This window comes from Amphiura filiformis, chromosome 6, assembly GCF_039555335.1.
Source record: "Amphiura filiformis chromosome 6, Afil_fr2py, whole genome shotgun sequence".
NCBI classification, from domain to species: Eukaryota; Metazoa; Echinodermata; class Ophiuroidea; order Amphilepidida; family Amphiuridae; genus Amphiura; species Amphiura filiformis.
The window spans coordinates 12,181,004-12,203,265 of NC_092633.1; the positions used below are offsets into that span (position 1 = coordinate 12,181,004).

General features: G+C 37.6%; 1 protein-coding gene across 1 annotated transcript; it reads right to left on the reverse strand.

Moving 5' to 3' along the window:
• Positions 1-6,972: 6,972 nt before the first annotated feature.
• Positions 6,973-20,386, reverse strand: LOC140154978 (aqualysin-1-like). Its single transcript, XM_072177641.1, has 8 exons — positions 20,345-20,386; positions 16,744-16,894; positions 15,700-15,840; positions 14,756-14,885; positions 12,932-13,038; positions 10,067-10,208; positions 9,310-9,494; positions 6,973-7,696 (listed from the first exon to the last, which is right to left on the reverse strand). The coding sequence occupies exons 2-8, from the start codon at positions 16,861-16,863 to the stop codon at positions 7,376-7,378; spliced, it is 1,146 nt and encodes a 381-aa protein (XP_072033742.1). The 5' UTR covers positions 16,864-16,894; positions 20,345-20,386; the 3' UTR covers positions 6,973-7,375.
• Between the last annotated feature and the right edge of the window lie 1,876 nt (positions 20,387-22,262).

Genomic DNA, 22,262 nt, shown 5'->3' on the forward strand with positions numbered 1-22,262 from the left:
TCACTAAAAACCGAATTTGTTAACTTTTTAGCTCTTTTTTCATCACTTTCATGAACTTTAACAATCCGAATTAAGAAAATTAAATCATACTTTCACTTTAAAGAGCTTTAAAATCATTAAGTGATTTCTTAAGAATTAATTCAGACCATAAAATCGGAATTTTACACATATCTACCCTGTTTTTGACCTGATTTCTATGACAGGCCTAATTCCGGCCAATATGCCTTATAAGGGCGCACACCACCAATACAGCGTCCCATTGAAACACACGTGAAAACACACCTTTTCCGTGCGCGATTTTAGGCCTTTTCGGCAACAAATTGACTATAAAAATACTACCAATCGATTGCAAATCGATGAAAATTTAATATATGTTTCAATGTACGGGTAGTCTTGTGATTAATTTTCGAGATATTTAAACAGCACCATGGCCATTTTCGACACCTTCTATATCCTGAAAACCCGTTTCTGGCCATTTTTCAATCCGCGGGCCTACTTTATTCAAAAATTGTGTTTTGCACCTTTTGGGGCGATCCAAGTTCATGTATAGGTCTCAATGTTTTATTTAAGCTATAACATGCTTCTTCTTTACCTTACAAGTCCACAGAAAGACCCAAAGTACCTCTAAAAAGATTTCGATTTTACCGGAACTCATCCACATTACATCGCTCGCGGAGTGATTTGGTGGTGTGCGCCCTTATTCATTGAAGCTTTGCTGTGCTTTGCGGCATTGATGAAAAGCTGGAATTCCATGGACTATTTCACGGACTATTTATCACGTAGGGAGATAAGGGTAATTGTGGAGTTAATATTATTATGAACTTTTGATAACATTTCAACGTGACGCGACGTGACGTGACGTGACGCGACGTGACGTGACGTGACGTGACGCGACGCGTGTGTTAGACAAAAGCCAGTTAGTGGATGCCGTCACGGGACTGATTATTGATTATTGAAGTGCCTTATTAATAGATACGCACGATTTAGGGCAAGAAAAACAAAGCGGGACACTTTTGGAGACATCATCATCATCATCATCATCATCATCATCATTCATTCATTCATTCATTCTTTCATTTATTATTTTTCACTCATCAAATTACAAAAAGCTAGAATACATACAAAATCATAATATAAGTGAGAGTGAAGGAATCACAGGAAAGGCCAAGGAGAGGCCTGAAAATCTGTGATCCCTTGATTGGTTAATTCATCATTTGACATGGCAGCAGACTGTCACTTCAATGAAGTAACAGTAAGCTGTCGATGTCATATCTTGATATGAATTAACCTAAATACATGAAAAAATAACAGTTAACAATAGTAAATAAGAAAATAAGAAAATGCACAACACAAATAAGTAATATACAATATAAATATCCAATGTGGTCATATAAACCAGATACAATAAGAGTTAATAGTAACTTTGCATAAGATGTTTTTTAAATACATGGCGGAATTGATTAATCGATGATGAACTTTTAATGCTGTTATCAACATTATTCCATAACTTAGTAGCTGCATATTTGATGGATTTTTCACAGAAAGCTCTTTTGATAAAAGGAAGCCTCAGACGATCTTTATTTCTGGTGTTTAAGTCATGGATTTTAGACTGTTTTACAAACAAATCATCAAAAACACTTGGTAAAAATCCATTTTCATGCTTGTACATAAATAAACCAAGTTCAAATGTATACATATCCCTGACACTTAAAGTATTATACCTAATCAGTAAGGGATTAGTGCTACTTCTATAATCACTTGCACTTATAATACGAAGTGCCCTCTTTTGAATTTTAAAAAGATCATTTATGTATGATGAACATGCACATCCCCAAGCTAAAATACCATAGTTGATATACGGTAATATCAACGAACAATACAATGTATGTAACGCCTCATGTGGGAGGAAGTTTTTAATTTATTAATGATACCTACATTTCTTGAACATGTTTTTACAATATTATCAATATGTTCTCTCCAAGTGATATTCTGGTCAATTTGTAGACCTAGAAACTTAGTGCTTGGCACTCTTTCAAGCGGTGTTCTTGCTGTAGAGTGCCTGTCAGAATCAAGAAAGAGTAACAAGTTGTACTCGGGTTTTGTGTTCTTCTTGGTACCGAGTAACATATAATTAGTTTTTTTAGCATTGACAAATAATTTATTTACCTGGAACCATCTATTCACATTAATAAGCTCTTTGTTGAAAACCTCCTCAACAACATTAAACTGATTGTGAGAGTAAAATAAATTGGTGTCATCAGCAAATGAAATCACATCAAGTGAATCAGTAATTAAGTGAATATCGTTAACGTAAATGATGAAAAGCAGTGGACCCAGTATTGAACCCTGTGGCACACCGCAAGTAAGATTTTGCTGTTGAGATGAAACACCATTATAATAAACATATTGTTTTCTATTACTCAAATAATCCTCAAACCATTTGTGTGTAATACCTCTAAAACCATAGTGATAGAGTTTATCAAGCAATATTGTATGGTCTATAGTATCAAATGCTTTTGATAAATCTAAAAAGACACCTGCTGTAAAATAGTCATTGTCAACAGCTTCAGTAATTTTGTTAACCAAGTCAATCACTGCCATATATGTGCTGTGGTTTTCCTAAAACCATACTGACGTTTGTATAAAATGCGATGATGATCTAAGTATGACATGCACCTGTTAAAGACAAGTCGTTCCAGAATCTTTGAGAAAATTGGTAAAACAGATACTGGTCGATAATTCGAAAACAAGTCATTATCATCCTTCTTATATAGTGGAATTACCTTCGCTACTTTAAAACTGTCAGGTATTTTACCAGTACAAATAGACTCGTTAAAAATTATCTGAAGTGGTTTTACTATCACTGGAGCAACTTTTTTTTATTATAAATGAACCAAGTCCATCATGCCCTGGACTTTTGTCATCATCATCATCGACATCATCATCATCATCACTTTCTACATTTTTTCTAAACAACATAGGGCCTACCGTTTTAATGAAATAAAACATCACGATTTTCATCACAAAACAAATATAATGCATAAGAAATCGTTTGTTTTAGAGCGTGATGATGAAATAAAACATCACGATTTTCATCCCGAAACAAAGTAATACATAAGAAATCAATTTTTCGTGAGTGATGAAATAAAACATCAAAATTGTCATCACGAAACAAAGTAATAGGCCTACATGAGATATCGTTTGTTTTAAAGCGTGATGAAATAAAACATCACGATTTTCATCACAAAACAAAGTAATAGGCCTACAAAAGAAATACATTTTTCGAGAGTGATTAAATAAAACATCACGATTTTCATCACGGAACAAAGTAATACATAAGACATCGTTTGTTTGATTGCAATCAACCGCGACAGTTCGTCTCACACACATAACAATGCACTGCGATCAAATAGGTTGATGACAACATTTGATTGAATGGACTGCACTGCGCCATGATTACGTGCACCGGTTCAAATCCTTTGTTTGGAGCCAATCAATAATTTCACGTACAGCCTCTATGCAAATTAGAGTTTACACGCTGCAGCTGGGGTAATCGACCGAAGCTGGTTGCCGTTAGTGATCGAATGCATGAGCTTATTTGCTTTACTGAATCGATTTACTGGATTAATTTCCTGTTAACTGGGTTTAATGCCACAAGGTCGAATCGCCTTTGCCATGGACCATGACTGCATCATGATTGGCTTAAAACTGGCATATTTTTTGCACTTCTCGTGCATGGAAGTTGTTAATTTGTGCGCGCTTGGCAGCTAAACTTGCAATTTTCGCTCCGCTGCAACATATGTTCAAGGATTTTACACCAACCTCCATCCCCCATGTCATAAAGAAATTTACGCCACTGCTTGCCCCCCCCCCCCACCACCCAGGGCCATTCCTGGGGATTTTGCCGCCCTAGGCAAAACCTCTCGCTGCCGCCCCATCAAAGCATACCAAAAGGTGTTAAGGGGTTACCCTTGAAAACTCACCAGTTTTGACCTATTTGTATACGACCATTTACGACCGTTTTCCTCAGTGGCGCATAGCATAGATTTCTTTTTGACATTGAGGGATGGGGTTGGAAAAAATCCTTGAAGTATAGTGAATCTGTTGGTGACATAATAAATGATACAAATGCGCGCGAAGCGTGCGAAAATTTTTGGCATTTTGAAGCTAAACTGTTGAAATGTGGTGCCAAAATAGAATAAATTCGCGTGAAGCGCGAAAAAAATTGCACTCTTGGGACTAAAATGAGGTTAATTTGACTAAATTAACTCTGAGGTTAATTTGTCAGAAACCCACAGACAAGCGTCGACATTGGGGGGAGGGGGATGATTTTATTGACCATCCCGCTGGCAAAATATTTACACCCCTCCCCATCCCCCCCGGGATCTACGCCTTTTCTTTTCTGTATTTTTTATCCAACTTTTTGTTCTTCTTTGACACTTAGTGTTTTCTGTTTCTTTTCTCCCCTCTTCTAGTTTTCCTTCTGTTTTTCTTTTTTCCTTCCGTTTTTCACCGCCCATTTTCATCTTCCTTTTCTCCGCCCGTTTCTTCTTTCTTTTTCTCCACCCGTTTCATCTTTCTTTTTCTCCGCCCCGTGTCTTCTTTCCATTTTTCTCCCCGTTTCTTTTCTTTTTCTCAGGTCCCTCCTTTTCCTTTTCCGCCTTGTTTTCTGTTTCTCTTTTTGCCCCCTTTGTATTTTTCCTCCCATTTTTTTCTTTTTATCCGCCCTCATTTTTTCTCCCCTTTTCTTTCTCCATTCCCGTTTTTCCTTTTTTCGCCTTTTTTTTGCGCCCCTCTGCGTTTGGCGCCCTAGGCGACCGCCTCTGGCCTAATGGTCGGAACAGCCCTGCCCCCACCCACACACTTATGAAGTCCTGTACCGTCATCACTGATCAAAGGGGCCCGTGCGTTCACATTTCCCCGGCCCGTAATGGCTCTCGGCGGCACTGCAAATGGCCATTTAATTTTGTGATCCACACCCGTTGATCCCATTGTGGACTGGCCGCGATAATCAACTTTTGAAAAGCCACCTAAAGGATTTAACCCTTGCTTGGCCAAAACGATTCCATATTACAGGTAACACGCGCCGCCTGTTTTCACATCCTTAAACAGAGATTTTATTCCTAGACTATGCCATAGTCGAATTTTATTAAAAATATGTTATTATTAGTCATGATGAACCCATTTCGTTGAACTCAAAATTATACTGATGTTTAAATTAAAGTATTCAATAGTAAAATGGTCATAAATAGTTAAAAATATCAGACGATTAGTGACAATAAAAGTAATTGAATGCAACATTATCTTGCATAATTATAACGGCTCACTTTAATACTGAACAATTCTGATTTTGGAATCTACCAGGTTATTGATAGCGAACCCCGGAAGCTAACAAACAGAGGGAGTAGGGTGACTGATCAGATGTGAAAATCTATCAATTGTGCACACATTAATTAAATCAGAGTTTTAAGCTTAAATACAATATCCAGAGTATGCACAATGGGCAAGTGGACTACGAGGTAGTCTATTTTATTCCTTGCATCAAATTTCATACCCTAAATTTCATTTCCGAGTATTAGCAACAGTGCAATTTTGCTACCCTTTTTTTTCCTTCAATTTTTCATGTTTTTGATACCCTAAGCACCATGGTGATCGGGTGACATCCCCGGGGGTGACATCCCGCTATCTCTAAGGTCCGCTATCTCTAAGGTTCGCTATCTCTATAAAGTTCGCTATAACCAGTGGCGTAGCCAGGATTTTGGAACCGAGGGGGCACAACTTGTAAATGTACCGACGGAAATATTTTTTACCGACGGAAGTTGTGATTTGTTGACCCAAATTTTTTTAGCATGGTTTGAAAAAGTGAAGAGCAAAAAAAAAAAAAAAAAAAAAAAAAGGATAATAGGCGCTACTAACATAAAAACACATACTTTTTATGTGCAATTGTCAATTTTTCATCATTTTCGTTACAATTCTCCTAATTTTTCTGTCCCCCTGGATGGAAAATAGTATATTGTTAACCCAATTTTTTTTTCAACAACGCCTTCCGCCTACCGACGGCCTTACATGAACCGACGCCCATGACGAGCGGGGGCACCGGCCCCCTGCCCCCCCCCCCACTGGCTACGCCACTGGCTATAACTAACGTGTAAAGTCTATGGAGATCAGAATCCCGCTATCTCTAAATAGAGAAAAGGGTTCGCTATACCTAAAAAAAGGTCCGCTACTTCTAAGGTTCGATATCACTAATTTAGAATAAGGTTCGCTAGTTCTAAGGTTCGATATCACTAATTATAAATAAGGTTTGCTATCGCTAATTTAAAATAAGGTTCGCCACTAATTTTGAATAAGGTCCGCTATCACTAATTTATTGAAGGTTCGCTATCACTAAGGTTCGTTATCACTAAAAAGGTCCGCTATACCTAAGGTTCGCTATCACTAATTTTGTTTCAGGTTCGATATCCCTAATTAATTAAGGTTCGCTATCTCTAAGGTTCGTTATCACTAATTTCGGTTAAGGCTCGCTATACCTAAGGTTCGTTATCACTAATCTTAAATAAGGTCCACTATCTCTAATTTTAAATAAGGTCCGCTATCTCTAATTTCGAATAAGGTCCGCTATCTCTAATTTTAAATAAGGATCGCTATAGCGAACCTTATTTAAAATTAGAGATAGCGAACCTTAGGGATACCGGGATTGTTATCGATGGAGTAGTGGGGTTATTGAGGGAGACACAATATCCCCTCACCATTTTTTTAGATTCCTGAGCGCCATCCTGGCTTGAAAAAAATGGGTCCAACCTTTTCGGGCTGTTGCTGAGGGACGGCAAAATTTGTCTTTTCTGTAGCCCCCGGGGTAGGAGCGGTCACGGTACGCCACTGGTATAGGTATTATACTATATAATATAGTACATTAAATGACACATGCACAAAATAATATACAAGACACATATCGATCCAAGTCATGCTCGACATTTATATTATTATTATTATTCAAGTGGATATTCATTTTCATTATCTAAATCAATATATTAATGAAAAATAACACTTTGATGTTTGCACAAGTTCATTCTACAACTTGAATCATATATTTTGAAAACTGGCTTGATTTATTGTTGTTAATGAGTTATGTACGTTTTACAAAGGTGCAGTGGTTTCAGCCCTCTTTACAACATAATTTAAGAACCACAGGCCCTATAAAGTATCATATGTGATATTTAAATAATAACAATATTATCATGGTACCTAAGTTGCAAATGAAGGCAAGGATATTTGCACAATTTATTTTGTATTTTTGCAATATTAAAAATTAGTGTCATATTTTTTATTTATGAGCTTTTAAGCCAACAATAAAATGTCATTTATATCTGTAACTTCATGCTTTGTTTGAAAATAGCAATAGATTTGGTGAGAAGACACCCCTGTCGAACACCCTTCCATATGTTGCATCCTCCAGTATGGCGGCCTCTACTTCCTCTGGACTCCATTCTGGGTGGTTTTCAAGATATAGGGCTGCTACTCCTGTCACATGAGGGCACGCCATTGATGTTCCGCTGATAGTGTTTGTTGCATCATCGTCGGGTCTATGCCACGCGCTCTTGATATTTACGCCAGGTGCGAAAAGATCGACACAGACGCCATAGTTGGAGAAAGAAGCACGGGTATCGGTGATATCGGTTGCTCCGACAGAAATCACCTATTATAAAACATAATGAAGTTCATTTTAAGGAATAATTATTGTAGACAAAGTATTTATTTTATAATCATAACCTTATTATTAACCTCGCCCACCCCACCTAGGCTATACCCGGTTCACCAAAAACGGTGTTCTAAGCCAGTAAGACTGACTTTTAATGATGACTGAACAGTTCTTATTGATTACTGTTTCCCATTTGCTCTCAAGTTTGACTCAAAAAACTTTTCATTTAAAGGTCATATAATTTGCTCGGACAACATCATATATGATATGCAAGCTAATATTATGAAGACAATGAAAATGCCAGACTCCTTTTTTTTGAGAAAATAAGACGTTTAAAATTGATATTCCGCAAAAAAAACCAACTTAAGCGGTGAGTTCCATCGAACGAAACAGATTGACCTAGAAAAAAGTTGACGTCATGAAATGAGATGTGCCTACTTTGAGAGAAGGGACTGGAAACGCTCTCAATGCACAGAACGTATACTGTTGTTGTTACACATGACTGAATGTCAAAAGAGCTCATATCCAGGGCTCATGTGTATGTAACATGAGTCTTCATTTACTGTGACGTCACCAGTCTCCTGCCATGGAAATCAATTTTGCTTCTAACGGGGGGAGGGAAGGACCGTACATTTGTGTACGAGGCAGCATTTTACAAACTCAATTTCTCTTTTTTCAGGAGAAATACGAATAAAAAAATTGCAACGAGTGTCAACTTGTTATGTAATAATTATTCTCTTCGAATGGAGTTAAACTTGTTTTTGCAATAGATATGCACTTTAATCAAAAATCAGTCAGTGAGCCTTAAAAAGTGTCATTGGTCAGATCATTCCAAAATGTTTGCGGATCACGAGTATTTTCCTTTAATCCCGAATTATATGGCTGCCCCACATTGCACGAACAAACACATAGAGGTCTATGCAGTGGTTGCCTTAGCCAGGAATTTCCAAGGGAAGAGAGGAGGTGAAGTTTAAGGGACAGTATCTCACAAGGGGAGACACTCACATCTCACACCTTTCCCCTCGGCCAGTTACATATAGCCAAGGAGGAGGCCAAGGGGAGAAGTGAGAAGTCCCCTGGGATGTTGGCCGCCTTGATACTTGCGGTTGTTAGGCCTTTTGTACTATCTAGCCCACTTTTGACAAATTTCGTCCAATTTTTGCCCCTCCCCTGAAAGTTGCCTTGCCCCCTTCCCCTGAAAATCCTGGCCACGCCACTATGAAACTTATACATACATAGACACATACAACGGCTTTTATATAGCGTAATTTCAAAGAAATTATCATTGCACTCTTTAGAAAACTTACGCTACAACTAAAAACTACAAGAAAACTAAAATATGCAAAAGAAACAACATTAGCAATGGTTCAAAAGATGGGATTTCAGGCTACGTTTGGGAGATGACCCTAACGCCTATCAGTCTGTTGGTCTTAGGAATGACAAGGCGCGTATGATAAGATCTTGATTTGCACGAAGGCCTTCCCTAGTTGGAGCACGGATGGCCAGACAATCAGAAAGATAGGGTGTTGCCAGATCGTTCATTGTCTTGTAAATGTAGAGTAGCACTTTGAAGCAAATTCTCTTTTCTATTGGAAGCCAGTGTAACTTACATAAGGTGATCCTGCAGGTGAGTAGAGGCATGCATCTGCGTTACTGTTTCCAGCAGCTACAGAGACGGTGACGCCAGCATTGGCAAGTCTCATAGCAGCAAGATCAACCGTGTAAGATTTAGATCCACCCAGAGACATGGAAGCTACAGCTGGTCTGGAACCATTGAGAGCAACAGCGTCCATACCTATAACGTAAAATTATTATTAAAATAATGATCATGAGTTAAAATATATTCATGACGACTTCGTCCCAAGATGCTTAATGCTTGATAGCGATATCATATGATACATGCAACATGTTTTAGAGCAAAATTCTATTGCGTGTACAGGGTGACCCAATACAAATTTAACCCTGAAACATTCGCCTTTTTTTCATGTATTAAAACTAAATTAAAACTGAGCGTGGTTTTTTTTCAAATACTGAAAAGTTCATGATAACAGCACATGGGTTGCTGAAAAATGTATAATATCTATTATAAAATCTATAATATAGCACAACTCGTCAATAGAAGTGTATTGCTTTGTCTTGGAAGTATAAGAGTTTCAAAGAGTAATCATTTGGCGGAATTTAGATGATTGAACCCGAGACCTCCAATAATTGCAGTTGGATGTATGGGGATGTATTTGTATTGACCATCTTTGCAAAAAGGTGAGACAAAGGGCACTATTATTTTTATTAAGCATGTTAAATGAAATATGATATCTGTATAATTGAAGACAGAATTAAAAAGACTAGTTTGGGTGGAAAGTTTATTACCTTCGACCACACCTGTCCATGATCCTGATCCCATACAGCTGAGGACACGAACACCATAAAGGGCCACATTTTTCGCTACACCGTAAGATATACCTCCTGCAGTACCAGCGCAGTGGGTACCGTGGCCATTGCAGTCAATTCCCTGGAAAAAAACACCATGAAATTAAGAACTCTTTAAACGATTAACGGATGTATGCGCAACACTTGAATTTGATTTTTTAACGGGTCCTTCCCGCGCTTTCGCGACGGCAAAAATTGCAGTGATTATTCAAAGCGAATGTGTAGAAGAATTCAAATATCACAGATATCCTTTTGTAGGTCATGTAGTTCTTGAGTTATGGTGTAAAGAGGTCTGAAACAACAACACTTTTGTAAAACGTTCAATAACTCAACGTACAACAATAAATCAAGCAAGTTTTCAAAGTATATAATTTGTAGAATGAACTTGTGCAAAACGTCAAAGTGTTATTTTTCAATAATATATTGATTTAGATAATGAAAATAGAATTTTTTTGGCTGCTTCGACCTACAATACATCGCGTACCCTTTAAAGCTGAATTTATACTCGATCGCTTTTGCAGAAAAGCGATTTTCACGCATGCTCAATGTTTACTTACATTTCCAGAGCGTCAAGCCGATCAATCGATTCAAATCGCGGAGGCAAAAACGACGTCGCTTTTGCAAGTTGAAGAAATCTCAACTTCCCAGCGATATCGCTTGACACGTGAATACGTCAACCAATCATATACAACCAACTGGATCTATTATTTTGTTAATTAATTTACCTTTCTCGATTTTTAACTTTTGGTGATGAATTAATTCAAAGCAATAATTATTGACAGCAACTGATGTTTTAAAAATGTATTTTGTGGCATTTAGAATATTTTAATTGTCGTCTGCAATCGCTATCGCCTATGGCTGGCCGTAACCGCCACAACGTGGAGCTGCTACGCGTAGCTTACTTTTCGCTTCGCGGAGCTAAATTGACCAATCATGTTAGATCTTTTCATTACGCGGAGCCAGTGGATGCATCCTCGTTCCAGAGAGAAAACTCTTGCCAAAATTAATGTTTACTATGGGGATTTTAAATGAATCGATTGTAAATAAACCACGACCAGTTGTACAGGATCAATACCATTGTTTGATTAGTGTATAGTCAATGTTACCTTGCATGCATGTGTCATGTGTGTGGCGTGTTTGTTTGTTTGTTTGTCTACTGTCAGGCCAGGATCACTGACACCCACGGTACTGATACTCTCATACTATCACGGTGATCATATTGTTGAATGTTGTTGACTTTAAAATAATCATGATGCAGTCATGTCTACAGTAGAACTCACCACGACCTTTGAAGGACTTAAACCCTATTAAAAGCTATTAAACCAAGATAACACTCAATGAAAACGGCTCAACTATGTTACATCAGATCTTCTCTGGTTAAATACACACTGCACTTGTGTCTGTTTTACCTGTGCAATGAGCAATGAGCTGGTATTATAGTTTCAGTTGGGTGAACGATTATAAAGCGAACGCAAGGTAACAATACTGTGGGCTTTTGTTTACGAAATGAGACAATAGTCTGCTTATTGTTAACCAGCGTTCTTGAAAATGAGAAGCTTAATGACTTAACACGGTTTAGAAATAATTTCTTCATATTTTTTGGTACAAAAGTACCAATATTTCCAAACACCTAAATTAGCTAAAAATTTAGGACATGTTACAAAACTATATTTTCTAGAATTTCAGAGAATACTTTAAATATTGGCCTGTTATTTTTTACACAGTAGTGACGTCAACTAGGCAATGGCCTATACTTCTAACATACACTAGTGTAGAGGTCACGCGTCAATGGTGAGCGCACTGAGTATTGTGTATAGGAAAACGGACAGTAACTACAGTATGTATGGCCTACTACTAGTATATAAAGTAAATCCGAACTGGTTTGCAGTTTGCTGAAGGTCGAATTCCGCAGGGACACCTCGCAAGTTATACAAATTAGCTCCCGGCGATACACTGCAGATCGCAGAACTGTGTGCATAGTTTACCACCACTCTGCCTAGCTATATAGTTATGTACAATACTGTATGAGTTTCTTATGAGTGCATGTCCATCTTAATAATAAGTCAGTTCGTACTTTTCATAAACTACTTTTTGAATCATAACTTTCGTGACCGAGGATATCTTGCAACTACGTGACGCTCGTCTGGCAAATTCTTAATGAATAAATTCGCTTCACGTAATGAGTAAGTCGTACTTAATTAGTCAGTTTTACCTCCGAGTAATGAAAAACTCTAACATGATCATGATTGGTCAATTTGGCTCCACGGAGCAAAAAGTCAGCTACGCGTAGCAGCTCCACGTTGTGGCGGTTGCGGCCTACCATAATCGCCGTGATAAGTATAAATGCAAAAGCGGCGATCGAGTATAAATTCAGCTTAAGGCCTCGTATCCATAGGCTGTTCCCTTGTGGCGTTTGCTCTTGTTCCGTGTTTACTTTTTCCCATGTGACCTGCCACACAGACAACGCACCGTAGCGGCCACTAAGCAAAAAAAGGTTCGTTGTCTGTGTGGCAGGTCACATGGGAAAAAGTAAACACGGAACAAGGGCACACGCCACAAGGGAACAGCCTATGGATACGAGGCCTTAAGGAAATAAAACATTACTATTATTACAGGTATTCCATGTTTTTTGTTTGTCCTTCTTGATGCGCACTGCACAATAACAAAGTCCCTCTGATAATCTAGCCATTACTTATTTTAATATAAGAAGAAATATTATGCCGTAGTTCAATACTTTTGGACAAAAATCCGAATGTATATATTTTTGGATATTCTGTAGAAGGTGTTTGTAGTAATTCTACTTACGTCTCCTCCGAGTGAATCGTAGAAAACACTTGCATGGTCACTGAAGTCATTGTGTGTTGGTATTATACCAGTATCAATAACGTAGACGTGTACTCCGGTACCATCACCTAAAATAAGATAGCCATAATTGGTAAAACTTTGAGACATGAAGAAAATGAAATGTTATTGCAAATGCTATTGTTGGTTAGCTAATTTTGAAAATACAAAAGACAACGAGTGAACAGGAAAATAGGCTTGCTACTTTTAAGCAGTGTCGTTACAGTCCGGGCAAATGACACCGGTAAATGGCGCCAAACCGAGACAAAAGACCAAAAATATTGCACATTGCGGTGTGAATCTGCTTTCAGACCCGTTTTACCAAAATCATGTGCAGAATATACACACACTGGTCAAAAGTACAGCAACATCGCTGAAAAAATAAACAGACTGTAAATTGAACATTCATCCAAAATAATGTCGATTTCTCATTAAAAATGTTCTTTGATATAACTATATCAGACTGATGAATGGGAAACGATGCCTGTCACATTATGCGCATATTCCAGTGCTTACATTGGTGGAATTGTGAAGACCATTTGAACGCAGAGACAACATGGACAAAGAATCTTTAGTTCAAAATATGCCACGATTCCTTTCGAATGGTTGCCAAATGCTTTAATTGGACAAAACAAATAACAACCAAAGATGGCTGACGTCTTCAAAGGTTCGGGACACTGTAGTTCGGGACTCATGAATTTCAATTGCTATGATAAAGTCCCGTGGGTAATCCATAAAGGACAAATGACATTTCAAACACGTATAATAAGAAGACAATTGTTGTGATTCAAGGTCATGCGGCGACATGCACTTGTACCCTATATTTGGATCTTCTGAATCCCATAGACCTTGAAGGACATACTTTGATAAGGCTGGTCATTTCTTCCACGTCCATGTATCATTCTCCCACCATTATTTTCCAGGATACCATGCCAAAACCAACAGACATCTGGACTTCCGGATCGTAAAGTTTCTTCGTCTCTGCATTCAAATTGATTTACGAACTTCCCCCATTGTAAGCACTGACACACATTTCATCCTATCGATTAGCCTGGTCTTACTTATTATAAGTTATGCAAAGAACATTACGATCTAGCAGATACATAGTGAAATCGACAGGATATTGGATGAATGCCCAACTTACAGTTTGCCGAATGCTTCTTTTTTCAGCCATGTTGCAAAACTAGCAAACACAAAACGTTTTTGACATTATTCGCAAAAGGTTGCTAGAAAACTAGAAAACTTTAAATGTTGGGTTATATAAAGGGCATAAAACGTTTTCCTAACATTCGAAAACATTTCTTGAAAACTTACTGCCACATATTCTAACATAATGTTATTTTTACCTAATATGTATATACATTTTTATATACATTTTTACCTAATATGTACATTTTTGCCTAATATTTTGTCAACACTTAAAACTGTGAACGAAATATTAGACACAAATGTTAGCAAACAATATTTGACAACATTTTGACATCATCTTAAAATGTTGTTGTATGGTATTTTCATACAAAGCGTTTTCAAAACGTTTTAAAAACCAGACATTAATGTTATTAAATCTTTTTTACCAAACCTAAATATAACCCGCTTAAAACGTTTTAAAACGTTTTATGTTTGCTGCAGAGGTGTGTATTATGTGTTCATGAAAATAATACACACCTATCCTATGTCACCATCATATGAAGTACTTATAAAGAAAGGGCAAAGGGCAACTTACTGGTGGGATCTGCTACATTACATACCGTAGGCATATTGTCTATAAAATGAAAAGTTTGATCTTACCATTGGGGTTGAACACGTCGTCCAAAGGCAAGTCAATCTGATCGATTCTATCTAGTCCCCATGATTCAACGGCTTGGGTTTGTACAAGGCCATCTTCCTCAACAAACAGAACACCTTCAAAGCCACGTACCTACGTGATTCAAGTCAAAAATTGAAGATATTATTATAACACTATAAAGCGTAACACACACTTTACAGAGGTACTGATGATGTGCCTAAAGACATGAAAGATCCGTTTATGATTTCTTTTAAATATCAGGGACCACCTGGATGACAGTGTGTCTTATACTCATCTGATAATCCCTCCCGGGAATCCACTACCGGTATTATTTTATCGTCACCGCATCATACAATGAGCAGTGGCGTAGCGACGAGGGGCGGGACAAGGGGCACGGGGGAACATGCCCTGGGGGTCACTCTTAGGGGGCACCGAAGTGACAAAATCAGCATCGATTCTGCGCCCCCTTCAAGCGATGAAAGTCAAAATTTTCTTGCACAAAATCATTTGAAAGATCAATTTAAGACCCATATTCAACTTCATTATAATCAAAATTAATAAGCCTTTTTGAAGTATGGCGGGCACAAAAGGAGAGGGCGTACTTTGGTTTGAGTAAACTGTTGTCAGCTGAGAAAACATACAAAGGTTTACTCAAACCAATGTACGCCCTCTCCTTTTGTGCCCGCCATACTTCAAACAGGCTTATTAGTGGTAGGCTCTATCTGTGCAAATTTACGGGGCAATTGTTTCAACAAGGGGAGGGGGGAGGTTATGAGTGCCAAAACATATAACGCGATGACATGCTCTCTGTTTGAAACATCTCATAAAACCAACAACTTTCAGAGTATTGTTTCAATAAATTCTGTACTATGAAGTCATACCAATATTAACAGATTATATTTATTTCGGAAAGACAACGAAACAAAGGAAATACGACCATACACACCAAATTAAGAACTCTTTCATCAATTGTGTCAATTGCTAGAATGTTCAGACCACTTAGTCTCTTCAACACGTGGCCCTTGAATCGGTTTACGCGGATCATGGATTCCAGCTTGTCTCCGATGTGTTCTGCTTTGTATCCATCCTGTTAACATAAAAAATTACAACAATAATTTATAACTGAAAATGTTAAAACAAGTTTTCGAAGACAAAAATATTAAAACATGTTGCAAAAATATAACGTCAACCTTAGTCCTACTACGCTAATTGCGTATAAGTCATTTCTTTTCTTTTCTTTTTGTTTTGAGTAATTTTGAGAACAAAGTACAAAGTATTGTTCAACCAAGCCCTGGGGTTCAAGCATGCATCAGTTACGTATACTAATTATTTTGAATTATTCCCTACAATTTGTCTCATTATCATTTGTTCTTGGGCTAAGATAGGTGAATAAATATGTTTAAATGCATGCTTGAATCATGTTTTTGTACTTTGTTCTCAAAATTACACAAAATGAGTTAGACAATTAGCGTATAGTTGGCTGACGATAAGTAATACGTATATTGCTTTGTAAATAGTGGTAAAAGTACAATAAATCAAGGGGTTAGAGCCAGAACTAGCCATGTCCATTTATGTTCTCAATTACATGTTACTCATTTCGGTACCAAATGGACGGTTAATTATGCCGCCATAATAAATGCAAGTGACTTTGGGGTATATGCATGGTCACTGGCGTCTATAACTAACTGTTCAAGTCATGCATATACCCCAAAGTCACTTGCATTTATTATGGAGGGCATAATTAACCGTACATTTGTTGCCGAAATGAGAAACATGCAATTGAGAAAATAAATGGACATGGCTAGTTCTTGCTCTAAGCCCTCGTTTTATGATTGAACATAATTTGATTCAAACACATTACTCGCTCACGTGTTATTAAGAGTGCACTGGCCAAAACTGCATATATGCTCTAGATACAGCATCATGACTACACATATTAAGCATAGACATAGACAGCTATAGAGACAGACATAGACACGGTAACACCTACCTCTAAAGCCACGAGATACTTAGCGTGTATCTTATCCTTGACTTGGTAGAGTGGAGCCAAAGCTGAGTTTGCAGTGGCAACGGCCAATAAGACCAACCCGCACACAATTAGAAAACGCATTTTGAGGAACAATTCCGAGACACGGGTACGACTAGTCGAATTTTGAAAGAGAAAGAGAAGGGAGGGAAGAGAAAAGAGTTGTAAATTATGCTATCATTTATTGTATTGACTTCGCAGGAAAGATTTAATTCTGCTCTTGTTTACCAGCCTAAAATAATTCCGAGTACTTCAATCAATAATCAATCAATCAATCAATCAATAACCAATCAATCAACCAATTAATCAATCAGTCAGTCAGTCAGTCAGTCAGTCAGTCAGTCAGTCAGTCAGTCAGTCAGTCAGTCAGTCAGTCAGTCAATCAATCAATCAATCAATCATTGTCATTTATATAACTAAACCAAACACTTTGCACTATATACGGCGCTTAGGGACACAAGAAATTATGTTCATAAGGAAATTCAAAGAGAAGACATTTCAAAAGTCTTATAAAAATGAATCTGCGTCTTAGCCTTAAATCACAGAATTACACTGTTTTACTAGATTACATGTCTATTTGCAAGGGTCACTAATCGTCCCAGTTTTTGATGTAATGTAACTCGATCAAACTGCCGTACGCTTTTGTACATTCTCTCCCGCATTCTCTATTTGCAAATTTAATAGAAACAGACTTTTAATAATGAAATTGGTCAGTTCGACCGGAAAAATCACGGCCATGCATTTTCTTTGAAAACGTGGGCTACGCGTATTGATATACTATTGAGATCCTTAAAGATAAGCTCTTAACCCACACCAAAACCTAAATCTATAGCCTATATCTGAAGAGATCGAAACGTCAGGGTAATGGCATATTTCATCAAATAGGGACAAAGTCTAGTTAACAAAAGCACAAATTTGCGGATACGGCTCCTTCTATTGTAGTGATCAGCATTTGAATACATCGAAAATCTGGAAACCGTAAAAAAGGTGGCAAAGGTCATTCAAATACACAAGAATGAAGTCATTAGATTGCGTTAAAATCATACTATTGTGATGTTCCCTGAGTAATTTAATTTGATTATTTATCTTTGTTTACAATATAAGTCTATTTCTACAAGATGTGGGAACTCCTTTTGCAAGAGTTGGTGTGCATCATGAGCTGCTATTAGCTATATAGCTGGGTAAATTCCAGTTACCACTTTAGAATAATTTTATAAGAGAGAGAAGAGACATTTCTCTTGGCAATTTTCATAAAGAGAGTTTGTACGCTCTCTAGTAAATGTGCTTCAAAAAGAGGTACCACTGTGAGCCAGTCAATTTACATAGCCAATAATGTGCTATTATCCCAGCAATATAATCCAAAGAGATTTCGAGTGCAACAAAGTGCTTTTACCTTCCCAAAAGGGGAATACATTCTACTATCGACTTGCTGAAGTCTGGTTGTAAGAATCAACACATCTATCAATAAAGTGTATCAGTGTAGGAAAAGCCTAGAAAGTGAGTGATTGATGAAAGCAGCACTATTTTGGAGATTGCCACCTGTGCGAGGATTTTATACGCAAAGGATATATAATTCTTTAGTGGACTTCGTTGAACAGATCAGTAACGACTCGTCACTGTCGTATTCCTCAAGTCATAATGATTCAGAAAAACGTTGACCTATTTGTATTGTACCGTTTAAGAGTTATATAGGCAAAATGGTCAATCTCAAATTGTGGGTTCTATATGGGTCAAAAATTGAGAAGTACTCCGATTTTGATAAACAAACTGGTCTCAAATTATTCACCTTATTTTTTTTTAATTGGAAAGGATTTCTTGAAATAGATGCATTTGTAGGATTGAAGATTTAAATCAGGTTAGATTTTTGATTGTCAAATCCACAATTACTCACATAATTTAGACTTTCGCCATCTTGGCTGATGGCTTCTTCAGAATGACCACTGTTCCCGCGGGATTGGCCGCTGCTTCCGGCGATTTTCGCATCCCTCGGTTGCTTATTTCTTATGAGTGATCGTATACGTGATCAAGAGAGCAGCTGCCGATGTCTCGGTTGACTGTTTTATCCCCCGCCTTATGATCCAAATTCTTTCTCTGATAAGTCTTGTTTGCTAGTTCACATCTTTCTCGAGTAGTTTAGGCTCTTCCCAGTTGACATGATTTTCTATAGCGATGTGGCCCAGGCGATGTGGTCGGTTACCGATTTGTTAAGTTCGGTTGTTGACACAGTTCTATTCTTTCTAGTGTATTTCCTATCGATAAATCAGTGACTTTTTCAGCGTCTTTCTGATGTTCTTTGAGTCTCACTCCAAACGGGCGCCCTGTCTCGCCAATGTAGGACTTGTCACATCCTTAGCACTCAACATGCTCAATCTCATACACTACTCCACTGGTCTTGATGGTATTGACTTTATCCTTCGGGTGTACATGTACATTGTACATGTACTTGTACATTGTACAAGTACTCTTTTCAGCGTGTTGTGTGGCTTCATGGCGACAGAAATCTAATGTTTTCGGAAGATCCTCTGGAGTTTCTCTGATAGGCCTTCTACATAAGGGATAACCCCCATGCCTTTTGTTTCTGTGTCCTGCTTGGTGCTCTTCCGCTCTCTTTTGGTCTTATCCAAATCTGCTTTCGCTTCCACCTGTTGTTTTGCTTTGTCAAAAGCCCACTTGGGGGTGTCCACAACTGTAAACCGCCTTCTTAATTCTACTTTCCTCCTCTTTGTCTTTGTCTTCTGTAACGATGGTATGCATTCTGTCCAGTAAAGTTCTGACGACGCCGATTTTTTGATGTAATGGGCGCTGTGAATCAAAGTTCAAGTACTGATCGGTATGGGTTTTCTTTCTGTAGACCAACAGTTTTACACTACCATCCTCTTTTCTCACAATGAGAGTGTCTAAGAATGGGATCCTGCCATTTTGCTCTTCCTCGTAAGTGAACTTGATGTTGCCCGTGGTGTCTACTCCGTTCAGGTATTCAGTAACAATCTTTCTTGATGATTTCCAACACGTCATCGACATAACGACGCCATAGGCGGGGTTTGCATTCCAATGGTGCGGTAGCGATGACCTTCTCCAACCACTCCATGAACAGATTTATCGATTATTGCACTAACAGGGCTTCCCATTGCAGCGCCGAATCTTTGCCAGTAAATCACCCATCTGAACGTAAAGTAGGTGGTTGTTAATATGACTTCTAGTAGATCCATAATGTCATTAACTGTTAAAAGTGTCCTATTTTTCAATGTTGTGTCCTCTTCAAGTCTCACTCTTATAATTTCCATTGTCTCCTGAATTGGTGTATTTGTGAGATTAAAAAAACAATGAATCTCAATCCTTTTGACTGAATATTCAATCGGCTAAGATGACTATAAGATTGAGAACCAATCTTTGATTGGTTAAAAGATTGAAATTCAAATCATTCAGTCGAAAAAGATTGATAAAAGGGGGATAAATGATATATACATTTCCCTCAAAACATTTGATTCGCATTTCAGATGGTATTTAACGTAAATGTATAGGCCTACATACAAAATAAAAAATATAATAGAGTTCAAAGACATACCTTCTGCTCGATCGAAAGAAGAAACCCAGAATGGCTTCATTCCATCCGTGTATATAGCATCTGTGTAAATTTCATAATAGACTCATAATCCTGATAATTATTAATTGGTTTATCTTTTCTTTAAGATTAAGATGGTATCTCTTATATGTGTGCACTAAAGATGGAAGACCATGATTGCATGCGAAAGTCCCATATGTTTTACACTTTACTTAATAAGCTGCTTTCGATATTATGAAAAACAAAAGACATACAATTCAACTGGAAAAAGCTCCTCCATTTTTGGTATTTTTGAATGATGGCAACCCGTGTCACACTTTACTAGTTAGCACCCCACTAGGATTTAATGACACTTATTTTTAAGGTTAGCCGAAAGGTTTTTCATGCGCTTGATTTCAGAGGGCGTAAGTTCATAACAGAAACAGCCATGCAGAAAATGAACAAGCGTAGGCTACCGGGAGGTATAAGCCTACTTTAATAATTATAATAGAATATCGATCCACGGTCAAGACATGAAACTTGGCTCAACTCGTGCCCGGGAGCTCGTGATGCGGGGGGGGGGGGGGGGCACAAGCCGTTTTCGGCAATTTTCATGAGGATTTTATAAATTTTAAAATCGATTGGGGGCACTTCCTCTGGCCCCTATGCCCGCCCCATGAAGATGCGCCACCGTCTAGAAAATGTGTTGATATTAAATTTATAGAGCCTTGATATATTTGATGAAATAAATAAATAACATCAACAACAACATCACAATGCAATTATTTGTAAATCGAATTTGGGAATATTCAACAAGATAAGCAGTATTCTGACTTTTTATTGTACGTACAATATTGTATGCAACATATCTACGTTGTTTAATCTATTGCCATTCTATTCCCAGTAATGTTTAAGTTCTAACGAATGTTTGATGACGTAAAATCGATAATTCTACTAGATATTACATGTAACATATTATCGATTTTTCGTCATCAAACATTCGTTAGAACTTAAACATTACTGGAAATAGAATGGCAATAGATTAAATAACGTAGATATGTTGCATACAATATTGTACGTACAATACTCGGAGTCTGTGGAGCGCTATAGACTTAGCATGACTACAAATTTCTGAATTATATAAAGTGAAAAACAACCAATTACCGTAGTCAGCGAATCAATCAAATATACACACAAAAAAGAAAGGAGCAAGAAAGAATAAAGAAAAAGTGAATAAAAAAAAAAGAAAGAAAGAAAGAAAGAAAGAGAGAAAGAAAAGAAATGAAAAAAGAAAAGGAGAAAGAAAAGAGGGAAGAACAGAAGTAAAATGAGAAAAGAGGAAAAAACGAAATTTCAGCCACACGGGGACTCGAACCCACAAAATTTAATCATAATAGATTCAAAGTCCAACGCTCTATCCGCTCGGCCACACATCAGCTTACGCAATTGATTGTCCTCGAAAGGGATATATAATTATAATTTGACGCAATGACGTGATTACAATTGCGTCCGCATAATGGCTCTTAGAATAAACACGCATGTCGGCGCTGAAATTTTGGACGAACCCGATGAAGAAAAACCTCGTTTTTTGCAAAACTAGCTTCAATTTGGAGTGAAAATGAAATGGAATGGCAATTGGCAGAATGTTGAGAAATAATGTAGGTATTCAGATGTCTAAATTAACGTCCCGTAATCAAGATATCGATAATTTCACAAACCAGCTTTTTCTCAAGCAAATTCTCCAAAATTTTCCCCAAAACGGGCTTTTAAAATTTAATCGGTACTGTATTTGGTTCTTCCCCATGGCAACATTATTTCTTTGATCGATTTGTAGTACAATACGAAAAAGAAGAAAACAATCACTCGGCGTGGATTTATACGGGCACACATTTGTAAAAAACGTCATGGAACGTGTTTTTGATCTTGTGAACATGGTGCGTAA